The sequence below is a fragment of the Labrus bergylta genome, chromosome 18 (genome assembly GCF_963930695.1).
Source record: "Labrus bergylta chromosome 18, fLabBer1.1, whole genome shotgun sequence".
NCBI classification, from domain to species: domain Eukaryota; kingdom Metazoa; phylum Chordata; class Actinopteri; order Labriformes; family Labridae; genus Labrus; species Labrus bergylta.
This window is the reverse complement of record NC_089212.1, coordinates 13,959,417-13,984,556: the sequence shown is the minus strand read 5'-3', so window position 1 is coordinate 13,984,556 and position 25,140 is coordinate 13,959,417. Positions and strand designations below refer to the sequence as shown.

The 25,140-nt window shown below is 39.9% G+C and overlaps 3 protein-coding genes across 4 annotated transcripts; 1 reads left to right on the top strand and 2 right to left on the bottom strand.

Annotated features, from left to right (window-relative positions):
- Nucleotides 1-224: 224 nt before the first annotated feature.
- serpina10b (serpin peptidase inhibitor, clade A (alpha-1 antiproteinase, antitrypsin), member 10b) lies at nucleotides 225-3,857 on the bottom strand. The gene is made up of 5 exons (XM_029279578.2): nucleotides 2,162-3,857; nucleotides 1,327-1,963; nucleotides 927-1,200; nucleotides 682-829; nucleotides 225-593 (listed from the first exon to the last, which is right to left on the bottom strand). The coding sequence occupies exons 1-5, from the start codon at nucleotides 2,252-2,254 to the stop codon at nucleotides 402-404; spliced, it is 1,344 nt and encodes a 447-aa protein (XP_029135411.2). The 5' UTR covers nucleotides 2,255-3,857; the 3' UTR covers nucleotides 225-401.
- atxn3 (ataxin 3) lies at nucleotides 2,772-6,835 on the bottom strand. Of its 2 annotated transcripts, none has more exons than XM_020645272.3 (11): nucleotides 6,722-6,835; nucleotides 6,038-6,202; nucleotides 5,907-5,951; nucleotides 5,721-5,806; nucleotides 5,556-5,622; nucleotides 5,386-5,473; nucleotides 5,174-5,303; nucleotides 4,885-5,048; nucleotides 4,471-4,612; nucleotides 4,068-4,132; nucleotides 2,772-3,947 (listed from the first exon to the last, which is right to left on the bottom strand). In XM_020645272.3, exons 1-11 carry the CDS (start codon nucleotides 6,764-6,766, stop codon nucleotides 3,874-3,876), a joined length of 1,071 nt encoding a protein of 356 aa, XP_020500928.2. In that variant the 5' UTR covers nucleotides 6,767-6,835; the 3' UTR covers nucleotides 2,772-3,873. The 2 variants fall into 2 exon arrangements, with proteins under 2 accessions (XP_020500928.2, XP_020500930.2); XM_020645274.3 differs by having other exon boundaries at nucleotides 4,077-4,132.
- A 1,319-nt stretch (nucleotides 6,836-8,154) lies between these two features.
- Nucleotides 8,155-24,753, top strand: ubr1 (ubiquitin protein ligase E3 component n-recognin 1). Its single transcript, XM_020645231.3, has 47 exons — nucleotides 8,155-8,314; nucleotides 10,119-10,378; nucleotides 10,973-11,051; nucleotides 11,389-11,499; nucleotides 12,656-12,783; nucleotides 12,863-13,001; nucleotides 13,129-13,191; nucleotides 13,293-13,416; nucleotides 13,567-13,674; nucleotides 13,765-13,853; nucleotides 13,938-14,036; nucleotides 14,150-14,307; nucleotides 14,762-14,861; nucleotides 14,977-15,105; nucleotides 15,212-15,392; nucleotides 15,480-15,532; nucleotides 15,755-15,865; nucleotides 15,973-16,038; nucleotides 16,126-16,227; nucleotides 16,323-16,386; nucleotides 16,467-16,591; nucleotides 16,683-16,735; nucleotides 16,836-16,938; nucleotides 17,031-17,079; nucleotides 17,184-17,338; nucleotides 17,438-17,537; nucleotides 17,651-17,754; nucleotides 17,859-17,939; nucleotides 18,165-18,346; nucleotides 18,451-18,659; nucleotides 18,848-18,941; nucleotides 19,029-19,181; nucleotides 19,266-19,366; nucleotides 20,249-20,348; nucleotides 20,438-20,586; nucleotides 20,676-20,731; nucleotides 20,812-20,908; nucleotides 21,014-21,081; nucleotides 21,336-21,483; nucleotides 21,623-21,710; nucleotides 22,268-22,404; nucleotides 22,490-22,598; nucleotides 22,689-22,745; nucleotides 22,834-22,911; nucleotides 22,992-23,162; nucleotides 23,250-23,351; nucleotides 23,585-24,753. The coding sequence occupies exons 1-47, from the start codon at nucleotides 8,270-8,272 to the stop codon at nucleotides 23,724-23,726; spliced, it is 5,220 nt and encodes a 1,739-aa protein (XP_020500887.1). The 5' UTR covers nucleotides 8,155-8,269; the 3' UTR covers nucleotides 23,727-24,753.
- The last annotated feature ends 387 nt before the right edge of the window (nucleotides 24,754-25,140 follow it).

The following is a 25,140-nucleotide window of genomic DNA, read 5'->3' as shown; positions in this document are numbered from 1 at the left end:
AATTATCCTTTTTTGGAAGTGTGGATGTATTTGATACCTTATTCATTTTTTCATTATATGGAAAGTGATTAAATTACTTTAATCCAATTTAAATAAATAAAAAGTGATTCAATTACTGTGATGCTTTCATGTGTTTTCCCACCACAGTGCTCATTTAGTATGCATTTGCACACATCGCCATTTGTGAAATCTAATTATTTTTATTAAATACGAAAAAAAAAAGCATTTTTATTTAAATTCTTTATTCATATAGATCTAGGTAATATATTCAGGCTTACTAAACAGACAATTAGAAGCATTTCAAAGCAAAATTTAACATTTAAAATGCATCAAAACAGTTTTTAAAGCCTGAATAAAGAAAATGTGCAAGCACTTCAAAACTCAAACTGCACAGTGTACTGTTAGTTTTTGGTGGGGTCAATCACTCTGCCCATGAACAGCAGACAGTTTGTTTTTTCGTGGTATATGAAGAAGGAAAAGGGTCTGTTGACGGTGAAGGTCCTGGGTAAGGAATATGGAGTAATGCTGATTGTGGTGGCAGCTGCTGCAGTGGTCCCCTTCTCATCCACCTCAATCACTGCCTTGTGCAGCACCTGTGATAATACACTCAAGTTTAAAACCATCATCTTTGACTTATGTAAGATATATGTTGCAATAGCATCTTTAAACTGAAAATGTAACCTCAGACACTTTGAGTCCTTTGTTCTTGCTCAGCTTCGTCAAATTGGCTGAATTACTGAAGATCGTGGCCATGCCCATGTGTGGGAGAAGGTTATGCAGAGAATACGACTCTTCCATCTTAAATTTTGGCATGATCACTTCCAATTTGCTGTAGGAAAAAAAATGGGCAGACATGTTGAGATGAATAACTTGTTATCTGTCTTTGCAGATGTTTAATATTACTAATTTTCCATGCTCATGCTTACATTTTGCGCAGATTTTTGATCCAGCTGAGGAACCTCTCAGCAGTAATCTCTTCATCGATCACAGTGTAGTCCGTGCCTCTGTTGGGGAGCAGGACAAGCATTGAAACACCTTCCTGGTATGGTAGCTTCAGCCCTTTTACACCAAGAGACATGTCTTCCATCATGTAGAACTTATCCTCCATAAACATCATCGGCACTTGCACAACTTTGTAGTTGTCAATGTAGAAGGGAGCGTTGTCAGTGTAGTTTGGGTTGAAAGGCTTCTGCCAGGTCCCTGTCAAAGACATAGTATTTTTAGTTTAAATTTGGCAACAAAGAATCAAATGTCACAACACAAATGAGAGCCAAAACTCTTATTAACACACAAGATAAAGTTCTACATAAGGGTTATTCTCCTTACCTTGGAAGAAAATTGTACTTATTAGCATGAGCTGGGTTGCTGAATCCAGACTGGAAATCATATCAACCACCTTGCCCTCAGTCTTGTTCTGGATATACTCATTGATGATTCTAATGCTCTCTTCTGTGTTGGCAAAGTCTAAACTTTTGATATCAGCGTCAAAAAATGTCTTGATCTGGTGTTCGAATATCTTTTCTACCTCAAACTTTGGCCGCATAAACAGGGCCATGCTCTGGTCCAGTTTCATTGAGCCGTTCTGCGTGATATTCTCATTGAGGAGCTGGAAGAGTTTCGGGATGAGTTCTGGCTGATCAGCCTGATCCAGCTGCTCCAGGTTGAGTCCCTTTAGTATTTCCTGATGTGTGACACCATTCGAGGCCATTGAGAGAGCAGCAAAGCCGTTTGAGATGCTCAGAGGGGAGAAAAAAATGTTCTTGTCGTGGTAGCCTGATATCGTTCTGTAGAGGGTCATGGCACAATCCATATTTTTGAAGGAGAGATCAGAGATTGTGGCATTTAGAAGCGATGCTTTGTGGACAGGAGCAAGGAAGCTCATGTAGGTTACAATAAAAATAAATCTAATCTTCATTTTATGTATCGCCATCTTTTTGATTCTGGTCGGGTTTGGGAGCATAACCTGAAGATGAAGACATGTAGATGTCAAAACACGCGAAGAGTTCCATTAAACCTTTACTAAATACATCTAAAAATATTTACCCCTTATTCTATTCCCGTTACACACAAATCCAAATGAAAAATTCCATTTTGTAATTCAAACAAGAGATAACAGATTGCGATAAATACTCTTTCACAAATAAATAACCGTGATACGTACCATACAGCTTGGGCAGGAATGCGTCTGAAAGCTCCATCTCTTATTTGGTGAAACAAAGTGCAAGTATGCTCTGGTATTACACATTAACCACATGTTGTGTTGTTCCAGATGGCGTCAGCGCTTTTTTTTTTTCTCTCTTTCAGACTGATTTCCCAAGTGTGATAATAACTGCGAACCAACATTTAAATTTAAAATAATAACACGAGAAAATTTAGGAGGAGTGAATGTCACTTTAATCCCGGAACAAGAGCGTTACATTAAATAAAACAATGTGCTATGGTGTCATGTGATATTTAACAAAAGTAATGAATACTTTAAGAATGTAGTGAGTGAAAACAATGTAAAGAGAAAAAGCCAGCTATACTATGTCACAAGTGTATTTAAAATAGAAAATAAAAGCCTAAATGGATCAAAAGGACGGGGGGGGGGGGGGGGGGCTGTGGTTGATGCTGAATACTTATTGTGTCCAAGCCAAAACAGTCCCTTCTGTTTTTTGAACTAAGCTGAAGCTTGAAAACAAGGTGTGTACAACTCATTTGTGCTACATTGCTCTGAGTATAAGCGGAATACAAGATTAGTGAAACGTGTAGAACCCTGAAAGGGAGGAGGATCATTTTTTGTCTTATCTTTATTTAAATGATTCCTTTAATGTTCATGAACAACACTGAGAAAGAGAAACAACAGCTGGAGTCTTGGTACTTGGTATTGCAGACTGGTGGGACTTTTGGTTTTGGTATCAAGGGATCATACTGCTGGAAGAATACAGTGTATTTATCTATATCTGCAGGTTAATGGTTCTTACAGTACGCTTCTTTGTTCCCCATAACATGTCAACTTATTTCAGACAAGATGTGAAAAATATGCATCAATGAAAGCATGTTAGATGTAGGAAATAGCTCTATAGAGGGATTTGTTCACCCTCTGCTGGAGATGGACAAAACATCCTGAAATCAAGAGTGGTACTATTGTACATTATTCATAATGCCTATTTATACACTTATAGGTAATAATAAAGCCACAACACTGGAATTGCATTGTTGCCCCAAAACCTTCAGAGTTCACTCTTGGGCATCCACGAGGAAAACGATTTATGATGTGAGGAATAAATGACCAACGTATGTTGCTAGTGCTAGTGGCTACGAGATATTTCAGAATGTAGCAACACAAATTGATTTTAAACTATAATAGTGTTCTGGAGGGTCAAGCAGTGGAATTATATAGTCCATGTTCTACAAACGCAAGTCAAAAATATCAGATTTTATATATGGCCCTAACATAAGTGTCCTTTCACATAACACCAACTTCTGTATGTATTTACCCTTACACAGGTAATCACCCTTTGTATGTGGATTCCTCTCTATCTCATCAAGGGGGAAAAATAGAGAATAAAAAACAGTATACAATACAAATAGAAGGCGCCATGGTAAAAAGGCAATTGCAAACTTGGTTTAACTGCATCATGAGTTCTGTGGTCACCCTTTTCCCAGTGTCAGTGCCTCAGTTAGTTATATTAAACTAACTCCTGCCTTTTCTTTGTCATTGATCTCTTCTCTAAAGCCACTCAGCGAACTAACCAGGGGAACATGTCAGCCTTCTGACTGTCCATTATGTTCGCATGTGCAAAAGGTTAGAAGAAGGAGCAAAGCCAACCCCTGTGAGGGGGTTGCCAATTCAGGCAGCTGGTAAACAACGCAGGCAAACCTTTCACAGCTTCACTGGCTGGGCTTTTGTTGTTGTTGTTGTTGTTGTTGTTGTTGGTCCTGTTCAGAGACAGTGTTTACAGAGCCTGGAAGAAAAAAAGAGGGGTTTTCTTTATTGACTTTATAATTTTACTATAGCCCTTTTTTGTTAGTAGAGCTAAAGAAATAGTCTGAACTTCATATATACCTAAACGTATTGTACTTACTTGACCCACCTGTTGATATTGCATCTGGTTGTTGAGGAATGTTTGATTGAGCTTGTTGCTGTTGCCTGAGAAGTACATAGACAGATTTTGTATCAAAATACATACATTTTATTTTCTGCTAGCTCAAAGGAAGTGGAGTCAATATAACTAATACTTCAATTAACTATTAACATATATTACATCAAATGCAACAAAATGGCCTAAAGAAATCCCACTGAACTGTTCAAACTAAAATCTCTGATCAAAGCTGTCTTCAAATTTCTACCATAAAATTGAACATCATTAAATTTCAAGAAGTTACAGCATCTGGAAAGACAGTTGAACTGCACTGCATATAAGTGATATACTGTTGTAATTCGACCTCCCTCTCTTCAGTAGTCGCCCAGCAAGCAGTTAAACTTACCGGTCAAAATAGGCTTGTCTTCTCTTCCGCAATTCTTCTGCTGTTAGCGCCTCGTTCTGGCCTTCTCTTTGTGCTCCAGCATTGCTCCCCGATTTCACGTTTCCCATTTCAGACTCCGAGGGCTTGTTGCTCATCACAGCTCCTTTATTATTGAAAAGAAACACAAACCCATTTTCAGTAATGATACTTGTAAGACACAAAATGACGATACAAATTCAATTCAAACCTAGTTCAAATACAGTTTTTGAAAGAAAAAAACTCATTAAGATTATGGTTTCATGGTTTTTAGCTTGATTCATTTTGCTGTGTCTGATATGATGCAAGTTAATCATAAACATTTTTATACTTTTGATTGGAATCTTGACAAGTGTCCAAATAATGATTAATACCTTTGGATGACTCATTGTTCTTTACCTTGCATGCTGAGCTGTATGGCCCTTCGAAGATCAGCTTCTTCATCTTCCACGTCGATGTCCTGTCTGCTGAGTGCCAAAGCTCTCTTCAGCTCATCATCGTCATCCACAACCTCTTCCTCCACACCAAAGCTCATCTCCGTTTGGTTCAGAGCTGCAGACCTGCTGCTCACAGAACAAGGGTTAATCAATTACCAAATATGCATTTGAAGCAATGAAACAAAAAATAAGGTACATGTTTCGGTGTATGTTTAAGTCCTGATTGTACTGACTGCACTTATAATACACACCCTGCACTTGATTGAGCCTCTTCTTCTCCAATAAGCCTTGGTCTCTGCTGCTGCTGCACTCTCATGATCCCTAGGATCTGCTCTGCTTCACACTCAGGGAGGTTTCCTCGGATCACAAATATGGAATAACCTGGAAAAATACAGCATTTATCATTGTATGTCTTAACTGCAACATCCAAACATAACATAAATAACAGTCAAGTTTACAATACCTTCCTGTTGTAACTGTGCAAGGAAGAGGGCTAGATAGGTGTCCGATATCAACTCTGGTCCAGTCAACAGAGAATTCAGGTTAAACCACTGCAATGAAAACAGAAAAAGTGTTTTTTTTTTTAAGTGAATCAACTTAATTAACTTGTTGATGATGACAAATTCCTCATACTTGCTGTCCAAGTTTGCGTATAGTAAACCAGTGCTCCTTGTAGTTGCAAATAAAGGCTTTCTCATTTCTGAAAAACAGCAAGAAGGGCAAGTTTTCATAACTAGCTTGAACTATTAAGCAGTAATAAGATGTATATTATTACAAGTGTTGACAAAGAAACCTTACATTGGATTAATCATCAGGCTCTGATACTCTCTGCTGTTGAAGAGGATTAACTCCAAGCCCCACACTCTCAGAGCATTGCTAATTACCTAAAGGAATAAAACAGCAACAGGAGATTTATTTTGTAAACTTTCAATAGTTACTGAGCTATTATCGATACATTATATGAAGTGAATCGCTTAAACTCACTTGAATTGAAAAGAACCCGCTGTCGTCCATGTTTCCAGATGGTTGCTGACGTAGACAGAAAAATAACCAGCTAAATAATGGCATTAATGGATAAACTGCTTCTTTAACATTACAATTCTTGGTCTCCTCACCTGTAAGAAGGTCCTATACTCCTCACTGCCCATACCTCCCTCAGCCATCCTCATCCTCTCCTCTTCATCAAGCTGATGGGCGATGGAGGACAGATCCACAGGAGTGAAATACTCACCCTGCAGGAGGTTGTTGAGACAGTGTTGGGCACAAAGAGAGCCCTCTTGCTACAAAGACAGAAGTAATTACTGTTACACAACACTTAACATTAGTTAAAAACACTCAACCCCTTGCTCTAAACAGATAAATTAGCCCCATGGCCACGGATGATCTCATAACAAAGTGGTTTGTTTTGGTCTGTGCACACGGTAGCAGTCACACTTCAGTGAAGCTACAAACAGCTAGCTTACGCAAAACTAATCTTTAATACTTCTCATGAAACCAATTTGCTAATTGAAGCTAATTCGTTTGCTTATCTAACAAAAATAACTTGCCTTCAACTGCTTCACTGCTTATTGTTGTTACTCTTAACTGTAAGGTAACTTTTTTTTTTAATAACATCTGACTAGCAGGTGCAGTTAGCATTGTAGCTGTGTGGACAACAATACTCCCAAACACAACCTCAAATCTATTAACTACGGCCAGACAGCGTCGGTCAATAAGCCACTTCCTGGAGGGCAAAGGCTTTCTTAATAAACACCAACAATACCTTACAGCTACTTGTTAACTTTAACGTTTTAACTTACTTTTTCATGAAATATGGAATCCATATTCAGCTCTCTGTCAAACATTCAACTCTGACCTCTAGTCCCGCTGCATTCATCACCACGGAATGACGGGACAATCGTGAGTAGCGCCCCCTAGTGGCCGGCGGCCTTCACAGCATCATCTTTATTTAGGATAGGATAAGGATAATACTTTATTGATCCCCAGAGGGGAAATTCGGGCGTTACAGCAGCACAGACAAGAAAGCTCAAATACACATTAAACAGAATAGATAAGATAAATAAAAATAAAAATAAAAACAGTACAAAATGAATGATGGAGTTAACTGGGGGGAATTGAGAATTGAGACAGTATTTGCAGAGAATGACAAGATAAAGTGACAAGTGATTAAAGTGACTTGGTATTTAACACCGCAGAGTACATTACAAACACTGGTCGCTGGTGACCGCCTAGAGAGCAATTAAACCACTATATATAGCAACTCAAATTGTTTTATTTTGTTAGATTTGTTCCCATACTATGACAATATTAACCAGAAATATAATACATAGAGGCAAAACACTTTTTTTATTTTTTTATTTTTTATTTATTTGTTAGGGACAGTGCATTTTAATGTAACAATTACAGCTGTAAAAATGCCAGATTATAGCAGAAGTGCTAGTTTCATGTGTCATGAGTTCTGTGGTCACCCTTTTCCCAGTGTCAGTGCCTCAGTTAGTTATATTAAACTAACTCCTGCCTTTTCTTTGTCATTGATCTCTTCTCTAAAGCCACTCAGCGAACTAACCAGGGGAACATGTCAGCCTTCTGACTGTCCATTATGTTCGCATGTGCAACATGTAAAATACAAATACAAAGGCACAAGTGCAACAAGACAATAATAGAGGTTAAAGGTTAAAGGTGGTCACAGACTTGGTTTTCTTTTATCCACTGTTTGAGGTGTGTTTTGAAGGTTGCATACATTTGTGAGTCTCTTATTGTGAGTGGGAGAATACTCCAATATTTAGTTCCTTTGACTGACAGAACAGTTTGTCCGAATGTAGTGCGTCTGTGTGGGACCTCACAGTCTCCTCGGGCTGTGGCCCCTGGTGCCGATCCCACTGGCAGACTTCAGCTTTACAAAGTCCATCAAAGGAGGAGGATTAAGTCCGTGCAACAACAACAAAAAATATATAAAACATGCATTTTTAAAATTAACAAAATTATGAAAAATTATCTAAAACAGTGCAGTGGTGAAACGAAAATGGCTTTTTGACCAAATAGTTCCAATAGTTGTCAAATCATGGATGCACAATTTTACATGCGGCCACCAGAGGGCAGGTTCAGCAGAAATATTTGTTTACAAATCTTTTTTTTTTTTTTTTCAGATCCATGATTAGGACCTGAGGCCAAATCTTTAAATTCGTAATCGTTTTAAATTAGCGCTTTCTTCTCTTGTTTTATTAACCAAGATTGTTGTTTACGCTTCCGACATTTCTAAGTTTGTCCTATAGCAGCGTCGCAAAAGGTGCTCGATTACAAGGGGAGCAGTCTCCTGGTGACATCTCCTCCTTTACGGCAAATGGAATATGGCGGAGGGTGAGAAACCCCAAGACGGACTGTGGCTCAGCAAGGTATGAGTTTCTAATAGCCTTTAGAGCTGACAGCAGGTACTGACACTCAGCGACAAACACTAAAGCACAACGCGTTTGTTGTTTTGTATAATACAGCCCGACGTACAGTTAAAGGACATCTACTTACCAAGGCTAACATGCGCTGTTAGCTCCTGTGCTAGCTATTTTAATGGTAGAAGAACTGTCTCTTCAGAGGCTGCAGTTATAATTGAATATCACATCAACAGTAAGTTGATGCAGCTGGACAGCAAATAAAAGTCGTGAACGCTTTGTTTGCATTCGTATTTTGTGAATATATGGCAGTGTTAGTGTGTTAATGTCCATCCTTTTGGTGTTTTTGGTGACCGCGTCCTTTGCGCTAAAACAAGAGAACCAGTCCTGTCTGCTCCTGCAGCTCTAACACTATTATTGTTTACTTTGTGAAAGTGAAACTGGCCTGCTCATAGATACTTATGCTATTAATCGGCATGACTACATTAAATGTAACAAACACAACCAAAAATAATTGTTTGAAGAATATGTGTCCTATTAAACCTGTAAAGTCACTCATATGAAATTGCCATCTTGTGCAACTCCACTTGCAATGTGCATTACAGCATGAGTGAATCAAAAAGGAAATGTATCGGTGTTTTGTTCATTAAACATGGAATAAATGCGTTAGAAATACAAGTATGTGGTAAAACACTGTTTAGGGCTCTAAAGTTATGCACAGCTTTGATGTGAATCAAAGCAGAAGCTTCATGAATATGGATGTTTGTGTTGTTCATTTAAAAACAAATAAATCCTTCAGATTGCACCCTCCTCTGGGTGTGATTAGGAAGACAGTGTTTTCTATCAATCAAGCAATCTTTTCTTTTACATCGTCAGTTCATAACAAATGTTATCGCAGTACACTTTTACAAAAGACCTTACTCTTTGTTTTATTATCTACAAAGAGCCAACATTAACCCGTCACGAGCACAGCACTAATAAACAACATTTAGCAAAGTTACATTTGAAAGGAGAAACAGCAGGCAGAACCAGACTGATGTTGAACAGCCGTCTGCCAAAACTGTGTTGGGCTTGGAAAGAGGGAGACGCAGGAAGAAGAAGGACAGGGACAAACAGAGCATCAGCTACAAGGAATAAGATTAAACATACAGCTTAATGTCAGTAATAATGGTAAAAGTATTTGTAGCAGTAGCAGTAACGTTAGCAACTGTAATCACGATGAAATGGGGAGGACTGATTATGTTAATTATAGAGGTTGAAGTTGATGTTTTCTTGGTCTACTGGTTCTACCTTTTTACATGTAAAGAAGGCAGTACATATTGATGTCATTCATATTGATTAACTTAGAACACTGAAAAAAGATGGATGGTCATTTTGAATTGTGCTTAAACTATAATATATCGACGGTTTCACTATTTAAGCTGGCTGCTCCAGCAGAAAGTAGAAAAGAGGAAGTGTGACCGATTCCTTACTGATAACACAAGTTAATAAAGACCAAGCTCAAGCTTTTTGTTCCTACTACAAACTTATAACGAGAATCAGCATGAAATCTCTATTTAGTGGGAGCATCAGCAGTCAACACATGAAACACATCTCTTCATTCATTACAAAAGTTCTTTCTGCATCATATGCCATTAGACTTTAACTTTGTTGTTTTTAAATGCCAAAATGATGAATGGCAAAGGTTATACTATTTTTGGATTTGTTACTATGACAATAGTGTCTTTGTTACATGTGGTTTTGTATCAAGATGTGGAAACTGATGTGGTGTGTCACTGCAGAATAACTCATTCTTTCCACTGCTCTTTTGCAGAAATGGCTGGAGGCTGCAGACAGCAGAGCGGAGCTTCTCCGCTACCTGAAGGAGCAGGTGCCGCAAATCTTCTGTCTGAAGTCAGAGTCCAGCCCCCAGGAGGAAGAGGAGCTCACACAGAGCCGACTTCTCCATCCGCTAGAGTGTTTCCTGTTTGGAGAAAATCCTCAGGAGGGTCTGGAGAAGCTCAAGCAGGGCAGCAGCTCCTCCCAGCTGTGTGGACGCGTCTTCAAAGAGGGAGAGACTGTCTACTCATGCAGGTCTGAAAAGAGCCTGTGGTCTTTAATATGTTATTAAAGTCAATTAAAGTAGCTATAACAGCATGTCAATATTTAAATATCAATGGAAGTCACAGAGTTCAAGGACAGACAGATATGTACTTGAAGGATATTTCAAGTTTCATTTCCATATTTCCATTTTGAAAGATTAGTTTGGTCACAATAGATTTAAATTCTACAGTGATGTAATTACAAAGTATACAGGTTAAGTGTCAGAAATGAATAATTCAGAATGAGTATTCTTTCTTAGTTTTCAGAATCATTTTGGAAGAAGAAGACATGCAGAAAGTTCAAATTGAACAATAAATCTATTGCAGAGATGCACCGATAGTGAAAATCAGGGCTGATTCCAATGCTTTTTCATGACTTCTTTAAGTGTAGGACTCCCACAACACCAACATTTTCCCTCATGTTTGACCATGAAAACAGATCATCCGTCAAAAATGCAGATATCAGCTGATACAGATATTAAACCGATGCGTCGTGCATCCCTAATCTATTGCATGCTTTTGTCTTATAATGATGCACCTTGTTGACATTTTCTCAATCATGACAAATTGTCCTCTACTTATTCAGGGATTGCGCCATAGATCCCACGTGTGTCCTGTGCATGGACTGCTTCCAGGATAGTGTGCACAAAAGCCATCGTTACAAGGTTGGTGTTGATATAAATGTTCACATATTTAAGAAAATACAACTTAATCTGTATTATTGGACTATATTATAATCGACCACTCAGAAAATACATTGTTATAAAAAACACTACTTATTTCTAGCTGCCTGAGCGCTATGATTGAATACTTTGAAATAATCATAGGAGTTTATTTTGGCCTTTCATGTTTTAGTCCCACTGTTGCATAATTAAGGATTAATTCAAGAAGTAAGAACAGCCATGTCACTATCGTGTGTACATAGTAACTGTACTTTATGTTTCCATTACGATTTGTGAAACTATAAACCCCCTCTCCCCCCTTGTGTGCATTTTTTCCCAGATGCACGCATCTTCAGGCGGGGGCTTCTGTGATTGTGGGGACTTGGAAGCCTGGAAGATTGGCCCCTGTTGCTCCAAACACAACCCAGGGGCAGCCACTGCCATGGTAACGGTGAGTTACATAATAGAGCAGAAGAAGGGATGTGGGAGGGGCATGATTGTCCCATTCTGTGTCAGTGAACCCCAGAATGCTTATTTTCCCATCTTAATTCTGGCTGTGACTTTGTCTCCGGAAACGTGAAAGAAAAGCACTTTGTTGGCCTGAAACATCTTGAGAAAATTTATAACTGGGTTAAAGATCTGGAAGGTGACTGAGTGGAAAACAGTTTGTTAAATCCTGCTTAAGTGTGCAGGGGTGCTGCTGGGAGGCATTTTGCTGATTGAAACTGTTCAGCACTTGTCAGGCCTTTCTTTGCTGATCACAGTGTTTCTCTGATAAGATCCTGCTCTGGAGGTTTTGAACAGACGTACAGCTTGACAGCTTTTGCCTGTTTTCCAAAAACAGCAGGTGCTTTTTATTATCAGAGCCATCAGCTGCCCTGGTCTGTGAGGCTGCTCTATGTTTTCTGCCCCAGTTCTGAGCAAGTGCTTTAAAAAGTGATTTATATCGCCTTGACCATGAATACATCTGAGTTGAACATTAATAACCCAACATCTCCCGTTGTTTAGATTCTGGAAGACTCCAGTCGCTGTTCTCACACAGCAGCGTGACGTAGACGCTGGGGTTAATACACAGACCTGCTGAATATTTAGTTTGCCTTGTGTGTTAAATGTCAGACATTTGTATTAAATAGTTAGCTGCTTTGAGGAATGTTTGCTCTGAGGCAACTGACTCTGTGAAATAAATATCAAATTCCCTGATGAGCTCTTAGAAACAAAATATTTAGATCAGTCCTTTGACATGCTGTAGACACAACTGGCGACACAGGAAATAGAGTTTTAGCAAAGGTTATTACAATAAACTTTGTTCATGTCCGAATAGTTTCGCAAAATTGGATACATCTTACAAAGAACAATCTTGGCGGTATCAATGTTAGAAAAAAGGTTTAAATTTAACTTGCAGCCTCATATTTATTTCAGATTTACATCAGAGAAAATCATAGAAACATATAAATGAGTCTTTAACAGACCATTACTTCACAAAAAAAGCTTGTTGTCACTAAGTGTGTTAAAATGTATCTGATTCTCTGAAGACAGAGATTTACAGGTATGTATTAAGACACTAAATCTAAAACATGAATTCTGTGAAATTCTCCCATTTTGTGCAGGATGAGTGTGTGTTGGAGCCTCAGTTATATGAGCGGGCTGAGAAACTGTTTCGGGTGCTGCTGCAGTACGTTGCAGACTTCCTGGTTTGGGATGAGAACTTGGAGCTGTCAGCGGAACTCCAGCCTCGGTATGGTTCATCTGATAACATGCAAACATGCGTATCCATATGGAAATACCCCACTTAACTTGGACTTCTTTCCTTGCAGAACAAAAGAAAATGCATACTACTGTGTTCTGTACAACGATGAGCACCACTCGTACGACCATGTGATCTACACCCTGCAGCGCTCTGTCCAATGTGATCAGGCCGAAGCTCAGACGCACACGGCTCTTATTGACAAAGAGGTACAATCTTTGTCATGATGTTTTCTTCACAGCATCCTCATGAGAAAGAGATTATCATAGCCTTCCATAATTGCACTCATCATACCAGTTGTTAATTATTCCATCATCACTGTTTACTGTTGCACAGGGTCGGCGGGCTGTGAAGAGAGGAACTCTTCTCTCCTGCCAGCAAGCTAAAGATCTCATTAGGGTAACACCATGCAACCGACTCTGCCCTTGTAAAATTGATACATTTACATTTGTTTAGTCTTGAACCCTGTATGATTATATGTCCGTTTGCTTTTGTTGCAGTCCAACTCAGAGCACATTTCGTTGCAGCCGCTTCGTGTGGAGATCCTTCACTCAGCTGTAATGGCTCATCAAACTTTTGCTATACGTCTCGGCAACTGGTTCCAAAAGATCATCGGTTACTCAGGTGCCACCATATCTGCCCCTCACAAAACTTCACAGTTCTATTTATAGATCCTCCACCTTTCTTTGAAAATATATCTACAACTATGTAAGTGCTCATATGTCCATGCACCTGCACATTGTGTGACAGTGAACCTGTGTGTGTGTTGTGCAGTGGGCTTCAGGCAGGCTTTCAGTCAGGTGGCCCTAGAGCCAAACACAGACGGAGAGCGGCCCTGCCTCATCAGCAGACTCATGCTGCATGATGCCAAGATGTACAAAGGCAAGTAGATCATATATTTTCATTAAGGTTTATCTGTACTGGATTCTGTACAACAAGATCATGAATGAACTTCTTTCTCATGTCCTCCAGGAGCTCGCAAGATCGTACATGAGATGATTTTCTGTAGCATGCTGATGGAGACAGAGTTCAAGAGGCTTTTTGCTATTGAGTTTACAAAGGTAATACAGGGGAATGTTTACTCTTTTTGGGGGGGATTCCTTCACCAGCTTCATTTAATACATGTTCTATATGGATGATTTCAGCACTACAAGCAGCTGCAAAAGGATTTCATAAATGATGACCATGAGAGGAGCATATCCATAACAGCTCTGTCTGTTCAGATATTCACTGTACCCACATTAGTAAGTATTGTTTGTTCTTTGCTGTTCTTTTTTTCACATAGAATGGAATATTTTATGTCTCTTAATATCTGTGCTTCTTTAAGGATGTTTTTTTTGCCTCTCTCCTCTTCTAGGCCCGGCAGCTGATTGAAGAGGGCAATGTCATTAAAGTGATAGTTGACACAGTGATGGAACTGCTGCGTGAACATCTGGATGACAACAATCGCTTCTTCTTCCTCGGCTACAACTCAGACAAGTTCTCCCGCATCCAGGTCATCTTCCACGACCTCAGGTCAGTAAACAGGCAACAGTTTAATACTAATGATACCCATACTAGTACGTTTTGGATTAAGAGGATTGCTGCATCAGAACTAAACATCACATTCCAAACTCATCTGAAAAATGGACCTAAGCTAAAACAACACAGCAATCTAGTTACAGGCCGAACACTTTCATCAAAACATGAGTGAAGTTAGGGTGAGGGATGGCCTAGTAGTTATGTTGTGCGCCCTACAGGCTACAGTCTTTGTCGCAGCGGCCTTGGGTTCAAATCTGACCCCCACCATTTGCTGCTCGTCATCCTCCACTCTCTACTCCCATCATTTCCTGTCTCTCTTCAGCTGTCCTATCCATTAAAGGCAAAGGGCCCATAATAATAACTTTTTTTTTTTAAGTTAGTGAAGTGGAAACAAATTCTGTATTTCTTACTTTTTAATTTTTTTTTTTATATATGTTGTGTCTCTCAGGTACATTCTGATCAGTAAACCCTCGATATGGACTGAAGAGCTGCGGACACAGTTCCTAGAGGGGTTCAAAATCTTCCTTGGGCTCCTCAAATGCATGCAGGTACTAATTATGTTAAATTCTTCTGATACATTTTTGATCGCTTGGAATTGCGGTGTTATTCTACCAGGTTGCTGCAACTTCACAATTCCTGGAACTTCTTCACGTTTCTTATCAGGGCATGGAGGAGGTGAAGCGCCAGTTCGGTCGGCACATTGCGGTGGAGCCAGAATGGGAGGCTGGTTTTTCTCTTCAGATCCAGCTCCGCCATGTTCTTGCAATGTTTCAGGACTGGTGTTCCTCTGATGTGAGTGAGAGATGAATTGTCCCACACTCCCCTTTCATTTGTTTTACAGAAAGAAAAAGGATTGGTGTGAAAATGTTTGTCAACCATTGCTTGCTTCCTCCCTCAGGATGACATCTTGCTGCTTGCATTTAAAGAGTGCCACACAGTCCTGATGCAATGCAACAATCAGCCCTTCCACAGAGAGGCCACAGACTACTACATGTGCAAACACATCCTCCATGTTCACCCATACAAAGTGTCGCAGGAGCCTGTCAGCATACATCTGCCCATCTCCAGGCTACTGGCTGGTAGGACAAATAGTATTTACCTCCTTCATTTATTGTCATTATCGTGGTTAACCCTTAATCCACTACTCTGTTCATTGTGCTCCCCAGGCCTCTTTGTAATGTTGTGCAGAACAGGGGCCATTGACCGGCTGGATAATCTGGTAAGTGACACGACAATAAAGATGATTGAAATGTTTGCAAAACCCTCTTAACAATATTTATTAAGGTCAAATTAAACAAACAAGTGAGAACATTTACATGTTTTCAAAGATAACCGATATTAAAGTGTTGGCAAATTGGAAAAGAAAATACATATTTTTGAAACAGCGTTTTAATTTCTTTGCTGGCATGAGAGCTTGTGCTTTCTCTCTCGTGTGTTGTAGGAGGGCTATGACCTCACTCAGCTCGCGGAGCATCCTCTGCGCTGCGTTGTGCTGGCTGCACAGGTCTCAGCTGAAATGTGGCGGAGAAACGGCCTGTCTTTGGTCAGCCAGGTATAATACTTTCTTTAGATGTTTTAGCCAGTGTTCTTATTCTGTGTGTTCTGTGATATTTTTTTTCTTGAATGAATGAATAAAAAGTAAATCCTGTGCTGTTTCAGGTCTACTACTATCAGGACGTAAAGTGCAGGGACGAGATGTACGATAAGGACATTCTCATGCTTCAGGTCTGTAGAAATTAGACATAGGATTTTTCTCATTCTCTGTCACGTCTAAGGTGGTGATATATGACTCCTCCCACAAATTGTTTACAGATAACTGCTTCCAAAATGGACCCTAACCACTTCCTCATGCTGATCTTGTTGAGATTTGAGCTTTTTGATTACTTTAACGGAAGTTGTACAAGCAAAGACCAGGTAAGCATCGCCTCAATAATGACAACAATTAATCCCAAAGACTTGTTCTGCCACCTTGTGATTTACTTATTGATGAAATGCAAATGAATTTTCAGGATGAACTGACACAGTGGAACCGTTTGACTGAAGAGATGCTGTTCCTCCTTATTGTCATTGCTGGTAAGAGGAACACACATAAATCTTGGTATTTGGTTGGGTGTAAGTCATTTTATAGTGTCTCAATGATGTTGTATTTCCAGGTGAGCGTTATGTTCCGGGTATCAGTCAAGTGACCAAAGAGGACGTGACCATGAGGGAGGTTATCCACCTGCTTTGCATTGAGCCCATGGCTCATAGTAGCCTGGTCAAGGGACTGCCTGAGAATGTAAGCTGAATTTTCCTTCATAGCTTGATTTCTTTCTTTTTTTATGTGTGTGAATAATCATTTAATTAAGATCAAATCATTTTCTTTGTAGGAGAGCCATGAAACAGGCCTGGAGTCTGTGATTACCAAAGTTGCTACTTTCAAGTATGTTAACATTGTGAGAGAAAATTTGACTTTTGTCTTGGAAATCGTTTCTGCGTTGTTGTTTTTAAAAAAAATCTGTCTCCTCTGCTTCTGTTTTTAGAAAACCAGGTGTTTCAGGACATGGATTGTATGAAGTAAAAAAAGAGTGTCTGGCAGAATTCAACCCTTTCTTCTACCACTATTCAAGATCTCAACATAGCAAGGTAGAGCAATGTCCCAGCACGGGTCACATGTTAAACTGACAGAGCTTGTGTTGATGTTTTCCTCATTTCATTTGAACTTTGACTTGTTGTAGGCCGAAGAATCTCAGAAGAAGAGGAGGACTCAAGAGAGCAACGATAAAAGTGACCCACATTTTATATATGCACAAGTTCCCTGTACAGCATCTGTGATGCAGCTGCCAATAAACCAGAGCTACACATGTTGCCTCTTGTTTTTGTTTTCTCAGCTTTGCCACCTCCCATGCCCCCAGCCTTCTGCTCACCTTTCTCCAGTATAGTGCGTCTGCTCTGCTGTGACATCATCATCCATGTCCTGAGACGCGTCCTGCAGAGAGCGGCAGAGGACCGGGCAACTCATTGGACAGAAGCCATGATCCAGAGGGTACACATTACACAGATTGTGTCTTTTTTGTGTGTCTTTTACAGAGTGTACCTTGGTAAGACTTTGCTATTTATCCCTCAAACCCATTGCATTTTCCAGGCCCTGCACCTGATAGGTCAGGCATTGCTAGAAGAGAAATTGCAGCTTGAGGAAAGCTCTATGGAGGAAGTGACCTTTGATTTCAGCCTGAAGGCCCGCAGTGAGTGGAAGTTTTTATCATAGCTGGTTCAACATTTGTCATTGTTCATAAAGCCATAAACTTGTTTGGATTTGTGGATTTTGTGACACAGATGTCCTTTTTTGTTCTGTTAGGAATCGGCTCAGAACACGGCAAGTCAGTGTTCGCCTTGTTGTCAAAGATCAAGACTGTTCCTTCCCTTGAAGCTCAGAAAGACATGGTCAAATGGGTTCTTCAGGTAGGCTGTTCAATTAGATAGTTTCATCATATTAACCATTTCTGTCACTTTGATGATACATTGATTTTCCAATTACCTTCATCATTTGTATAATTTTCTTCTAGATGTTTGAGATCATCAAGTGCCTTAGAGAGAAGTCCAGCCCGTCAGCCTCTATGAGCATGGAAACAAGCAGGCCTGAAGAGGTAAAAGAATACTGCATGGTGCAATTAAATGATAAATGTAACAGTTCAACTGACTTCCATCTTTCATCCGAGTTTAGTCTTAAGATTAAATTCTAAGAGCCAGAAGCAAAACCTAAATCCGAATCTATTTAATTCCTCTTGAATTTTAAGAAATATCAAACACGTATTTATGTTATGTAGCTTCTCAGTAGTCACATGTAACTGTCTGACTTCCTCTTACTCCAGAGTGCTCAGGACAAAGAGAAAGCTGAGCGCAAAAGAAAGGCAGAGGCAGCCAAACTCCATCGACAAAAGATCATGGCTCAGATGTCCGCAATGCAGAAAAACTTTATCGAGTCAAACAAGATGCTCTATGACAACATGCCAGAGAGCGTGACACAAGGAGAGCCTGCTACAACCACTGAGAGGTGATCAGGACAAATCACAACAAAAAAAAAACACTCAGGTGTTTTCAGCTTGATTTAAAGAAAAGGAAAATAATACAACTTGTGTGTTGTGCTTCTTCCTCCAGCTGTGCCATGGAGCAGAGGGAGCTGTGCGTAGCTGTCGGCCCTCATCGAGGGTTCACTCCAGCTGAGAGGGAGGTACTCACCTGCATCCTTTGTCAGGAAGAACAGGAAGTGGCGGCCCAGGCTCAGGCCATGGTGCTGACTGCGTGTGTGCAGAGATCCACAGTGCTGACACAGTGCAGAGGGAAGAAACTGACCTGCATAGGAGATGGTGAGTCTCTCACTTGTTGTTTCCTTTTAAATGTAAGAAACTGCAATTATTACCACAAGAAAAATTGGTCCTTAATGATCATTTTGTATCATGATACCTTTCAAAAAAAAGAAACTGCAATTATTATAGGGGGGAATTCTGGCTCTCACACATTGGATTAATATGTATGTGCATCTTTCCCTTTAAAGGGACAGCATATCCTCTCTTCATGCCTCCTGAGCTGGCGGTTGGGACCCACACTGGAAGCTGTGGACACGTCATGCACTCCACATGTTGGCAAAAGTAAGAAACAAATTCTGATGAGGTTTCAGTTCTTCTCCTGTGAGAGTTTATTTGACTTTGACCTGATGCATTTGTTTTATTTTTTAGATACTTTGAGGCTGTTCAGAATACAACCAGGAACCGGCTCCACGCCGAGCTGATCATCGACCTGGAGAACGGGGAGTACTTGTGTCCCCTCTGCAAGTCTCTGTGCAATACTGTTGTACCCCTCATCCCCCCAGAGCAACTTCTGTTTAACTAGTAAGTCCAGCCTTCTACTTCAGATCAATATGTGATTAATTGTAAAAATGATAAGACGCTAAATATTCTTGTTTCAATATGCAGCGAAAATGCAGAACTAATTGGAAAGCATTTGACCATGCCTCGATGGATCCAGATTCTTTCTGCAAGGATAAAAGGACTCAAGTCACTCACTCAGGAAAATGGTAAGAAGACGCAATGATTTACAGTAATTGCTTTTCTTTGGATGGATCAGTCGGCAAATCCGGTGTTGAAAATGAAGCCAATGCAGAAGTGCAGTATCCTGCGAACAAACACAAAAAGTCACATTAACACCCATTCAAAAAAGACCGTTTTTACAGCCGAAATCAACATGTTTACAGCCTGGTTCAAAAAATGAAAATAGGTCTGATGAGCTCCATCGGCACACACTCTACTCTACAGGTGGAGAATTTTTTGATAACTAATCCATTTTGATTTAATGAAGGATAAGCTAAATTCACAATAAGGTGCATAACTGACCTGATTGACAGGCGGTGCAATGTAACAGTTTGTCAAGAGGCTACAAAAACCTGAACTTAGCTTGTTGTTATGTTGACTGAAAGTTACACTGAGACAGCATTTCCAACATGGTGACCTCCATCGATGGGACTCCAAAGCCCCCCTGCAGTAACAGATGGGTGACATCACTCAGGCTTTGTCCATTAATATTTACCATCTATGGGATGGATGAACAACAATGGCACATGGCATTCTTTTATTTTGAAAGGCTTATGAACATTGTAGGTTTATCCTGGGCAGCTCTTTGTTTAATCCCTGTGAAAAAGGCAAGCTCAGAATGTCCAAACATAGATGAAGAGCATAATCTAACCTGGTAGAGACTAGCATGTAAATGGTGTTTCATATGTTAGTAGATTTATTGTAAACTCAACACTGCAATTACTTTATAATGGAAGCTGTAATTTACTCTATTTGATGGAGGGCTTTTACTGTAAAGCACCTGCTGTGCTAATGAGTGCTATTAAATGTCAATATGTGTGTAATATGATGCATGACATCATTTATAATTGTCTCTATGTTTTTTGCAGATTGCAACACAGAAAGCAGTAGTGTTGATGTTGATACAGGAATGTGTGGAGAGGGTCAGCTGGACCCCAGATCCATTCTCAGCTATGGGCTTCGAGAGCCGTGAGTGAAACTGTCTCTTCTTCAACTCATGGATCTTTGTTTTTCTATAATGCAGCCGTTTTAAATTCACTTCTGTTTTTTTTTTCCAGGAGGAGGCTCTCAGACAGCATAGTAGAGATGCTGGTTGTGTGTGCCACCACAGTCCACAGGGTGGGACTGCAGACGGCACCCAATGAGCTGTGCCCATGTGTGCCCCTCATGGCGTGGAACACATGTGCCTTCACTATCCAGGCCATAGGTACAGCAAGTCTCTGTACATCAGGTCACTCTCTCCTGTTACTTTCATGTTTTTGAAATTTCTTAAAATATGTTTGTATGTCTTCACAGAAAACATCCTGCAAGAGGAGGAAAAGCCGCTCTTTGGGTCCTTACAAAACAGACAGGTTCGATGTGACATGTTGGCACAGGAAGGTGTTTAATGGTTTGGCAGGTATCAGTTTCGTGAAATGCTTCTGTATTTTAGCTTGCAGGTCTGAAGGCAATTGTTCAGTTTTCAGCAGCTCAGAGATTGAAGAGCTCCCAGGCTGTCATTCAGAGGCACTTTGCTGGCATGCTGGGGGGTATGTAGTCATTGAAGAGAACTTTATCATTCTTTTCCCATGGGATATACAACAGTTTAACTTTTAGGAGAATTACCCTGTTGCCTTGTTGTCATCTTTCCCCAGTCTTATTGCCATCCATGAGCAGAAGAAACACCCCTTCTCTGTTGGAGGTGGACTTCTTCCATCTTCTGGTGGGTGCACTGAAACTGATTTATGGACTCTGACTCTTCAACTCCCTACTCTATATAACCTCTGTTGAATTACCATTAATATATTAAACCACTGATATGCATGTAGGCATTCATGCTTTCAAAACATTCTTCAAGAAGATTTTTCTATTTCACTATGATATAAAAAAAAGTTTTCTAATTCAAAGTTTTTTCTTGCACTAATTAAAATGCTTCTATTAATAAAACTGTGTATGTGTTCTTGTGTGGTTTGTCAGGTGGGGATGGTGTTGTCTATCCCCTCACTGTATCAGGAGCAGGCTGTAGACTTACAGCCGTCTGCTATCAGCTCTGCCTACAACCATCTGCACATTCTTCATCTGGTCACCATGGCTCACATAGTGCAGGTCCTCCTGTCTTCTACAGGTAAGAACAGCAACATCATTAACAAAACATTCTTGTTTAATAATTATATTTATAACTAACATTTACCGAACTCCCTCAGAGTGCTTTACAATAACATGGAGGATTGTTACGAGTGAATAATGGTGTCTATTGTGGCCAGATTTCCCTGCAGTAGCAAGCGGAGAAGAGACAGAGGAGACGAGAGCAGCAGCAGAGCTGTACGGTGCAGTGTCACAACACACTGGCCGGTAAGATCATCATAAGTTTTATTATATTTAAGGTAAAGAACAAGCAAGATCTTTTTTTAGTTTGAAATTCATGAATATTTTTTTATTGTTACCCTTTAGGATTTTAAGATACTGTAAAAAAGGTTTAGTGTCCTCTCCTGAATGACAAACACTAGAGGCTCAAACAAGCTGTGCTGATCGACGCTTTCCTGGATGGATAATCAGCCCAAAATAAAACTCTTCTGAGGTCTAACATATGAACAGGTTGTTAGTTAACCTAACGTGTTTGTTCTAACGGATAATGATGTCATTTAAGAGATAAAAGGTCATGTTTTGAAGATAAGTACAGGACAGCATTTGTATTTCTGCAACTATATATGAGCCTGTTATATGATATAGTCATACTTGTAAGGAATCGACCGTGTCTGTAATGGAAGAGAATACCTTTTTCATCGAGGCAAGCTTTGCTCCTTGTCTCCAGTTATCAGGTCTGTTTCCATGCTTCATGCTCAGAGATGTATATGGACTTCGTTCAAGTTGATTGACAGTTCATTTTCTTTCTGTGTTTTTCACTTAAGGCCCATTCCAGATGTGTGCGGCAGCGCTGTGGCCGAAAGAGTGAAAAGAGGAATCGAACCTTTCCTGCGCTGTGCTGCTCTCTTTTTCAATTGCCTTACAGGAGTACATCCACCGGAGGAGCTCTCCAGTACTGCTGGTAGGTCAATCCCAAGTATTATGTCATTATAACATCCTGTACACGATGATTAATGAAGAGGAGCTGACAATTCTGGCACTTTCAGTTACCCCTCAAGGACAGATGGAGGCAGTGTGCAGCTACCTGGCACTTCCCTCAAATGTGTTCCAGCTCTTCCAGGAGCACAGAGAAACTGTTGCTCCATTGCTGCAGAAGTAGGTGTTAGATATTTAGGCAGGATGTAGGTGTTTATTCAGACACTTTCACGTATTCACAGGAAAAGTCATCTTTTGTAACTTTCTCAGGTGGTGTGGAAACCAAGCTGTAACCAAAGCTCTGAAAGGAAAACTTCAGACAGTCAGGTACACTTTGGCATTTGTATTCTTATCTCAAAACTTTGTTTTGTAATTAAACATTTTCTTATGATTATTTGATAAACTCTTTCTCCAGATACCCCAGGAGAAGGAATCGTTTGATTGATCTTCCCGAGGATTACAGCGCTCTCCTCAATCAGGCCAGCCATTTTCAGTAAGTGGGGAATTGAAGTCCTCTCTATTAAAACATCTGTCAGAGATTTACTAACCTTCAAATTTGTACGTTGTCCAAAGATGTCCAAAGTCTATGGATGATGAGAGGAAGCATCCGACCCTGTGCCTGTTCTGTGGGGCCATGCTGTGCTCTCAGAGCTCCTGCTGTCTCAGCCCGCTGGATGGAGAGGATGTGGGGGCTTGCACCGCCCACGCTGCTACCTGTGGTGCTGGAGTGGGCATGTTCCTCAGGTAGGTTGATAGGGATCAAGAGAATTATTTTTTCTGTGTAAATCTTGCATTTTTTTGTTCTTATGAAATTTGATTTCTCTTTGGCAGGATAAGAGAGTGTGAAATAGTACTGATGGCAAGTAAGACTCGAGGAAGCACATATCCTGCTCCTTACCTGGATGATTATGGAGAGACTGATCCTCATCTTGGGTAAGAATGACCTGGTGCTCTTCATCCTTGACAACAGGTCTCTCCATACTAGAATGTAATACCTTGATACCATATTGGTGTAAGAAACAATCCTCAATACGTCTTTGATACCATAGCAAAAAGATAAAATAGTCACGAGAACAAAATGGGCTATACATTTTTTTTGATAACAACTTGCACACAGGGCTGGGGCAGACTAAACTAAATCAGACGTTTTGTCTTTTACTTTCTAGAAGGGGCAACCCTCTACACCTTTGCCCTGAGCGCTACAGGAAGCTGAACCAGCTGTGGCAGCAGCACTGCATCCTGGAGGAGATCGCCCGCAGCCTGGAGGTGGTCAATGTAATGTTTGCCTTTGAGTGGCAGATGTTGTGATGATTGCTTCTGCTGTGGAGGCTGCGGGGAGTTAAGAGCACAGCCATATAGCACCACTGCTCCAGTGCTCATTAACACACATGCAAACACACACACGAACGACGTCAACAATCCTACAATCAAAGGAGACCCGAGTAGCCAATCCCTTCCCGATGAAGCCCCTGCTGGAGTTGAGAGAAGTGGGACAGTCGAGGAGGAGGAATATGGAGAATAATAGAGGGTGGCGGATGATGAGAAAACCCAAGTCGCCTTGTTTTAATTTGATTGTCTGTTATGAGAAAGAGTTTCTCCTAAAGTAATATTATCTGCTAAAAGGCTCATTCAAATAAAGACAAACATCAGATACTCAATAACATATTTTTGTTACCGCTTCATGGTTTTGGTTTTCTCTCCTCGGTGATGCTGTGAATTTTCTGCATTTTCATTTTGTGTGAGAAACTCTGGTGTGTCCTAAGTTAAGATTGATGAACTATACTGTTTGTGAAGGTACTATTATTTTGAAAAGTTGAAGTACAGTTAAGGATTCCTCACATATTTGTTAAGTGGGACAAAAAGATGACCACGCCTAATGTAACCTCTGTAATGGTATATTTAGACACGTATATAATTGAGATAACATTTATGGAATACACTTTATTACAGAGTCAGTGTTCTGAGAGACATATTTACAATCACAAGTTCTACTATTAGGCCAAACTTATTCTGTTATTCTGATATCTGCTGTTTGTTTTAAATCATTAGACTTTAATGAAGGGACCATAGCTACAAAGATTATGCTGACTCACTTGACGCAAATTCAACCGAAGTAAAAAAAAAAAAAATTAAATACTCCTATTAAGAATGAAATGTACTATTTTATTGAGTAAACAAACCAACATTAAAGTTAGAGTCTTATATCTTTTCAATAATCACATCAATCATGCTCATGCTTTACAGGAAGAATGTTTGAAGATAATGTTTCCTCCTTTTTGTGTTGTTTGACAATACTTCATGACTTCCAGGCTGGAAATAAAGAGACTAGCCTCTATCCAGACGACTGTTCATTTGAAGCATTTTCTATTTTCTCATGTCAAACAATTCAATATTTTTTTGTAATACTGGGACAAAATTTACTCATCAACTGAGAACCTAAAATATGATGTTTTTATTTGAATGGTGAATTTGACACATGAATGTCTCAGAGTCAGAATTAAGAATTTACTGAACTACATACTTTACTTTAAAGACAACCCACATATTTTCCCCTACACATGCTGGGATAACTTTTTATTTCTATATTATTTGACCGCTGGGTCAATAAAGGAACTTCTGGTTCTAAAAATAAAGGTAAACAAAGCAGGCGCTCAGACTTCCACTAAGGCTTTTACATGAAAACAAGGAAAGACATTGTAGCATACTTTGCAAAGTACTGGTT

Excerpts from the sequence above, each read along its gene's own strand:
- ubr1 (XM_020645231.3), top strand. The coding sequence starts at position 8,270 with ATGGCGGAGGGTGAGAAACCCCAAGACGGACTGTGGCTCAGCAAG. Across the intron at positions 15,393-15,479 it reads CATCTCCAGGCTACTGGCTG|GCCTCTTTGTAATGTTGTGC; the intron begins GTAGGACAAATA and ends TGTGCTCCCCAG. Across the intron at positions 18,660-18,847 it reads ACTGACCTGCATAGGAGATG|GGACAGCATATCCTCTCTTC; the intron begins GTGAGTCTCTCA and ends TTCCCTTTAAAG.
- atxn3 (XM_020645272.3), bottom strand. The coding sequence starts at position 6,766 with ATGTTTGACAGAGAGCTGAATATGGATTCCATATTTCATGAAAAA. Across the intron at positions 5,952-6,037 it reads AGTATAGGACCTTCTTACAG|CAACCATCTGGAAACATGGA; the intron begins GTGAGGAGACCA and ends TGTCTACGTCAG. Across the intron at positions 5,304-5,385 it reads TGCACAGTTACAACAGGAAG|GTTATTCCATATTTGTGATC; the intron begins GTATTGTAAACT and ends GTATTTTTCCAG.
- serpina10b (XM_029279578.2), bottom strand. The coding sequence starts at position 2,254 with ATGTGGTTAATGTGTAATACCAGAGCATACTTGCACTTTGTTTCACCA. Across the intron at positions 1,964-2,161 it reads ATTCCTGCCCAAGCTGTATG|GTTATGCTCCCAAACCCGAC; the intron begins GTACGTATCACG and ends CTTCATCTTCAG. Across the intron at positions 830-926 it reads ATCAAAAATCTGCGCAAAAT|CAAATTGGAAGTGATCATGC; the intron begins GTAAGCATGAGC and ends TTTTTCCTACAG.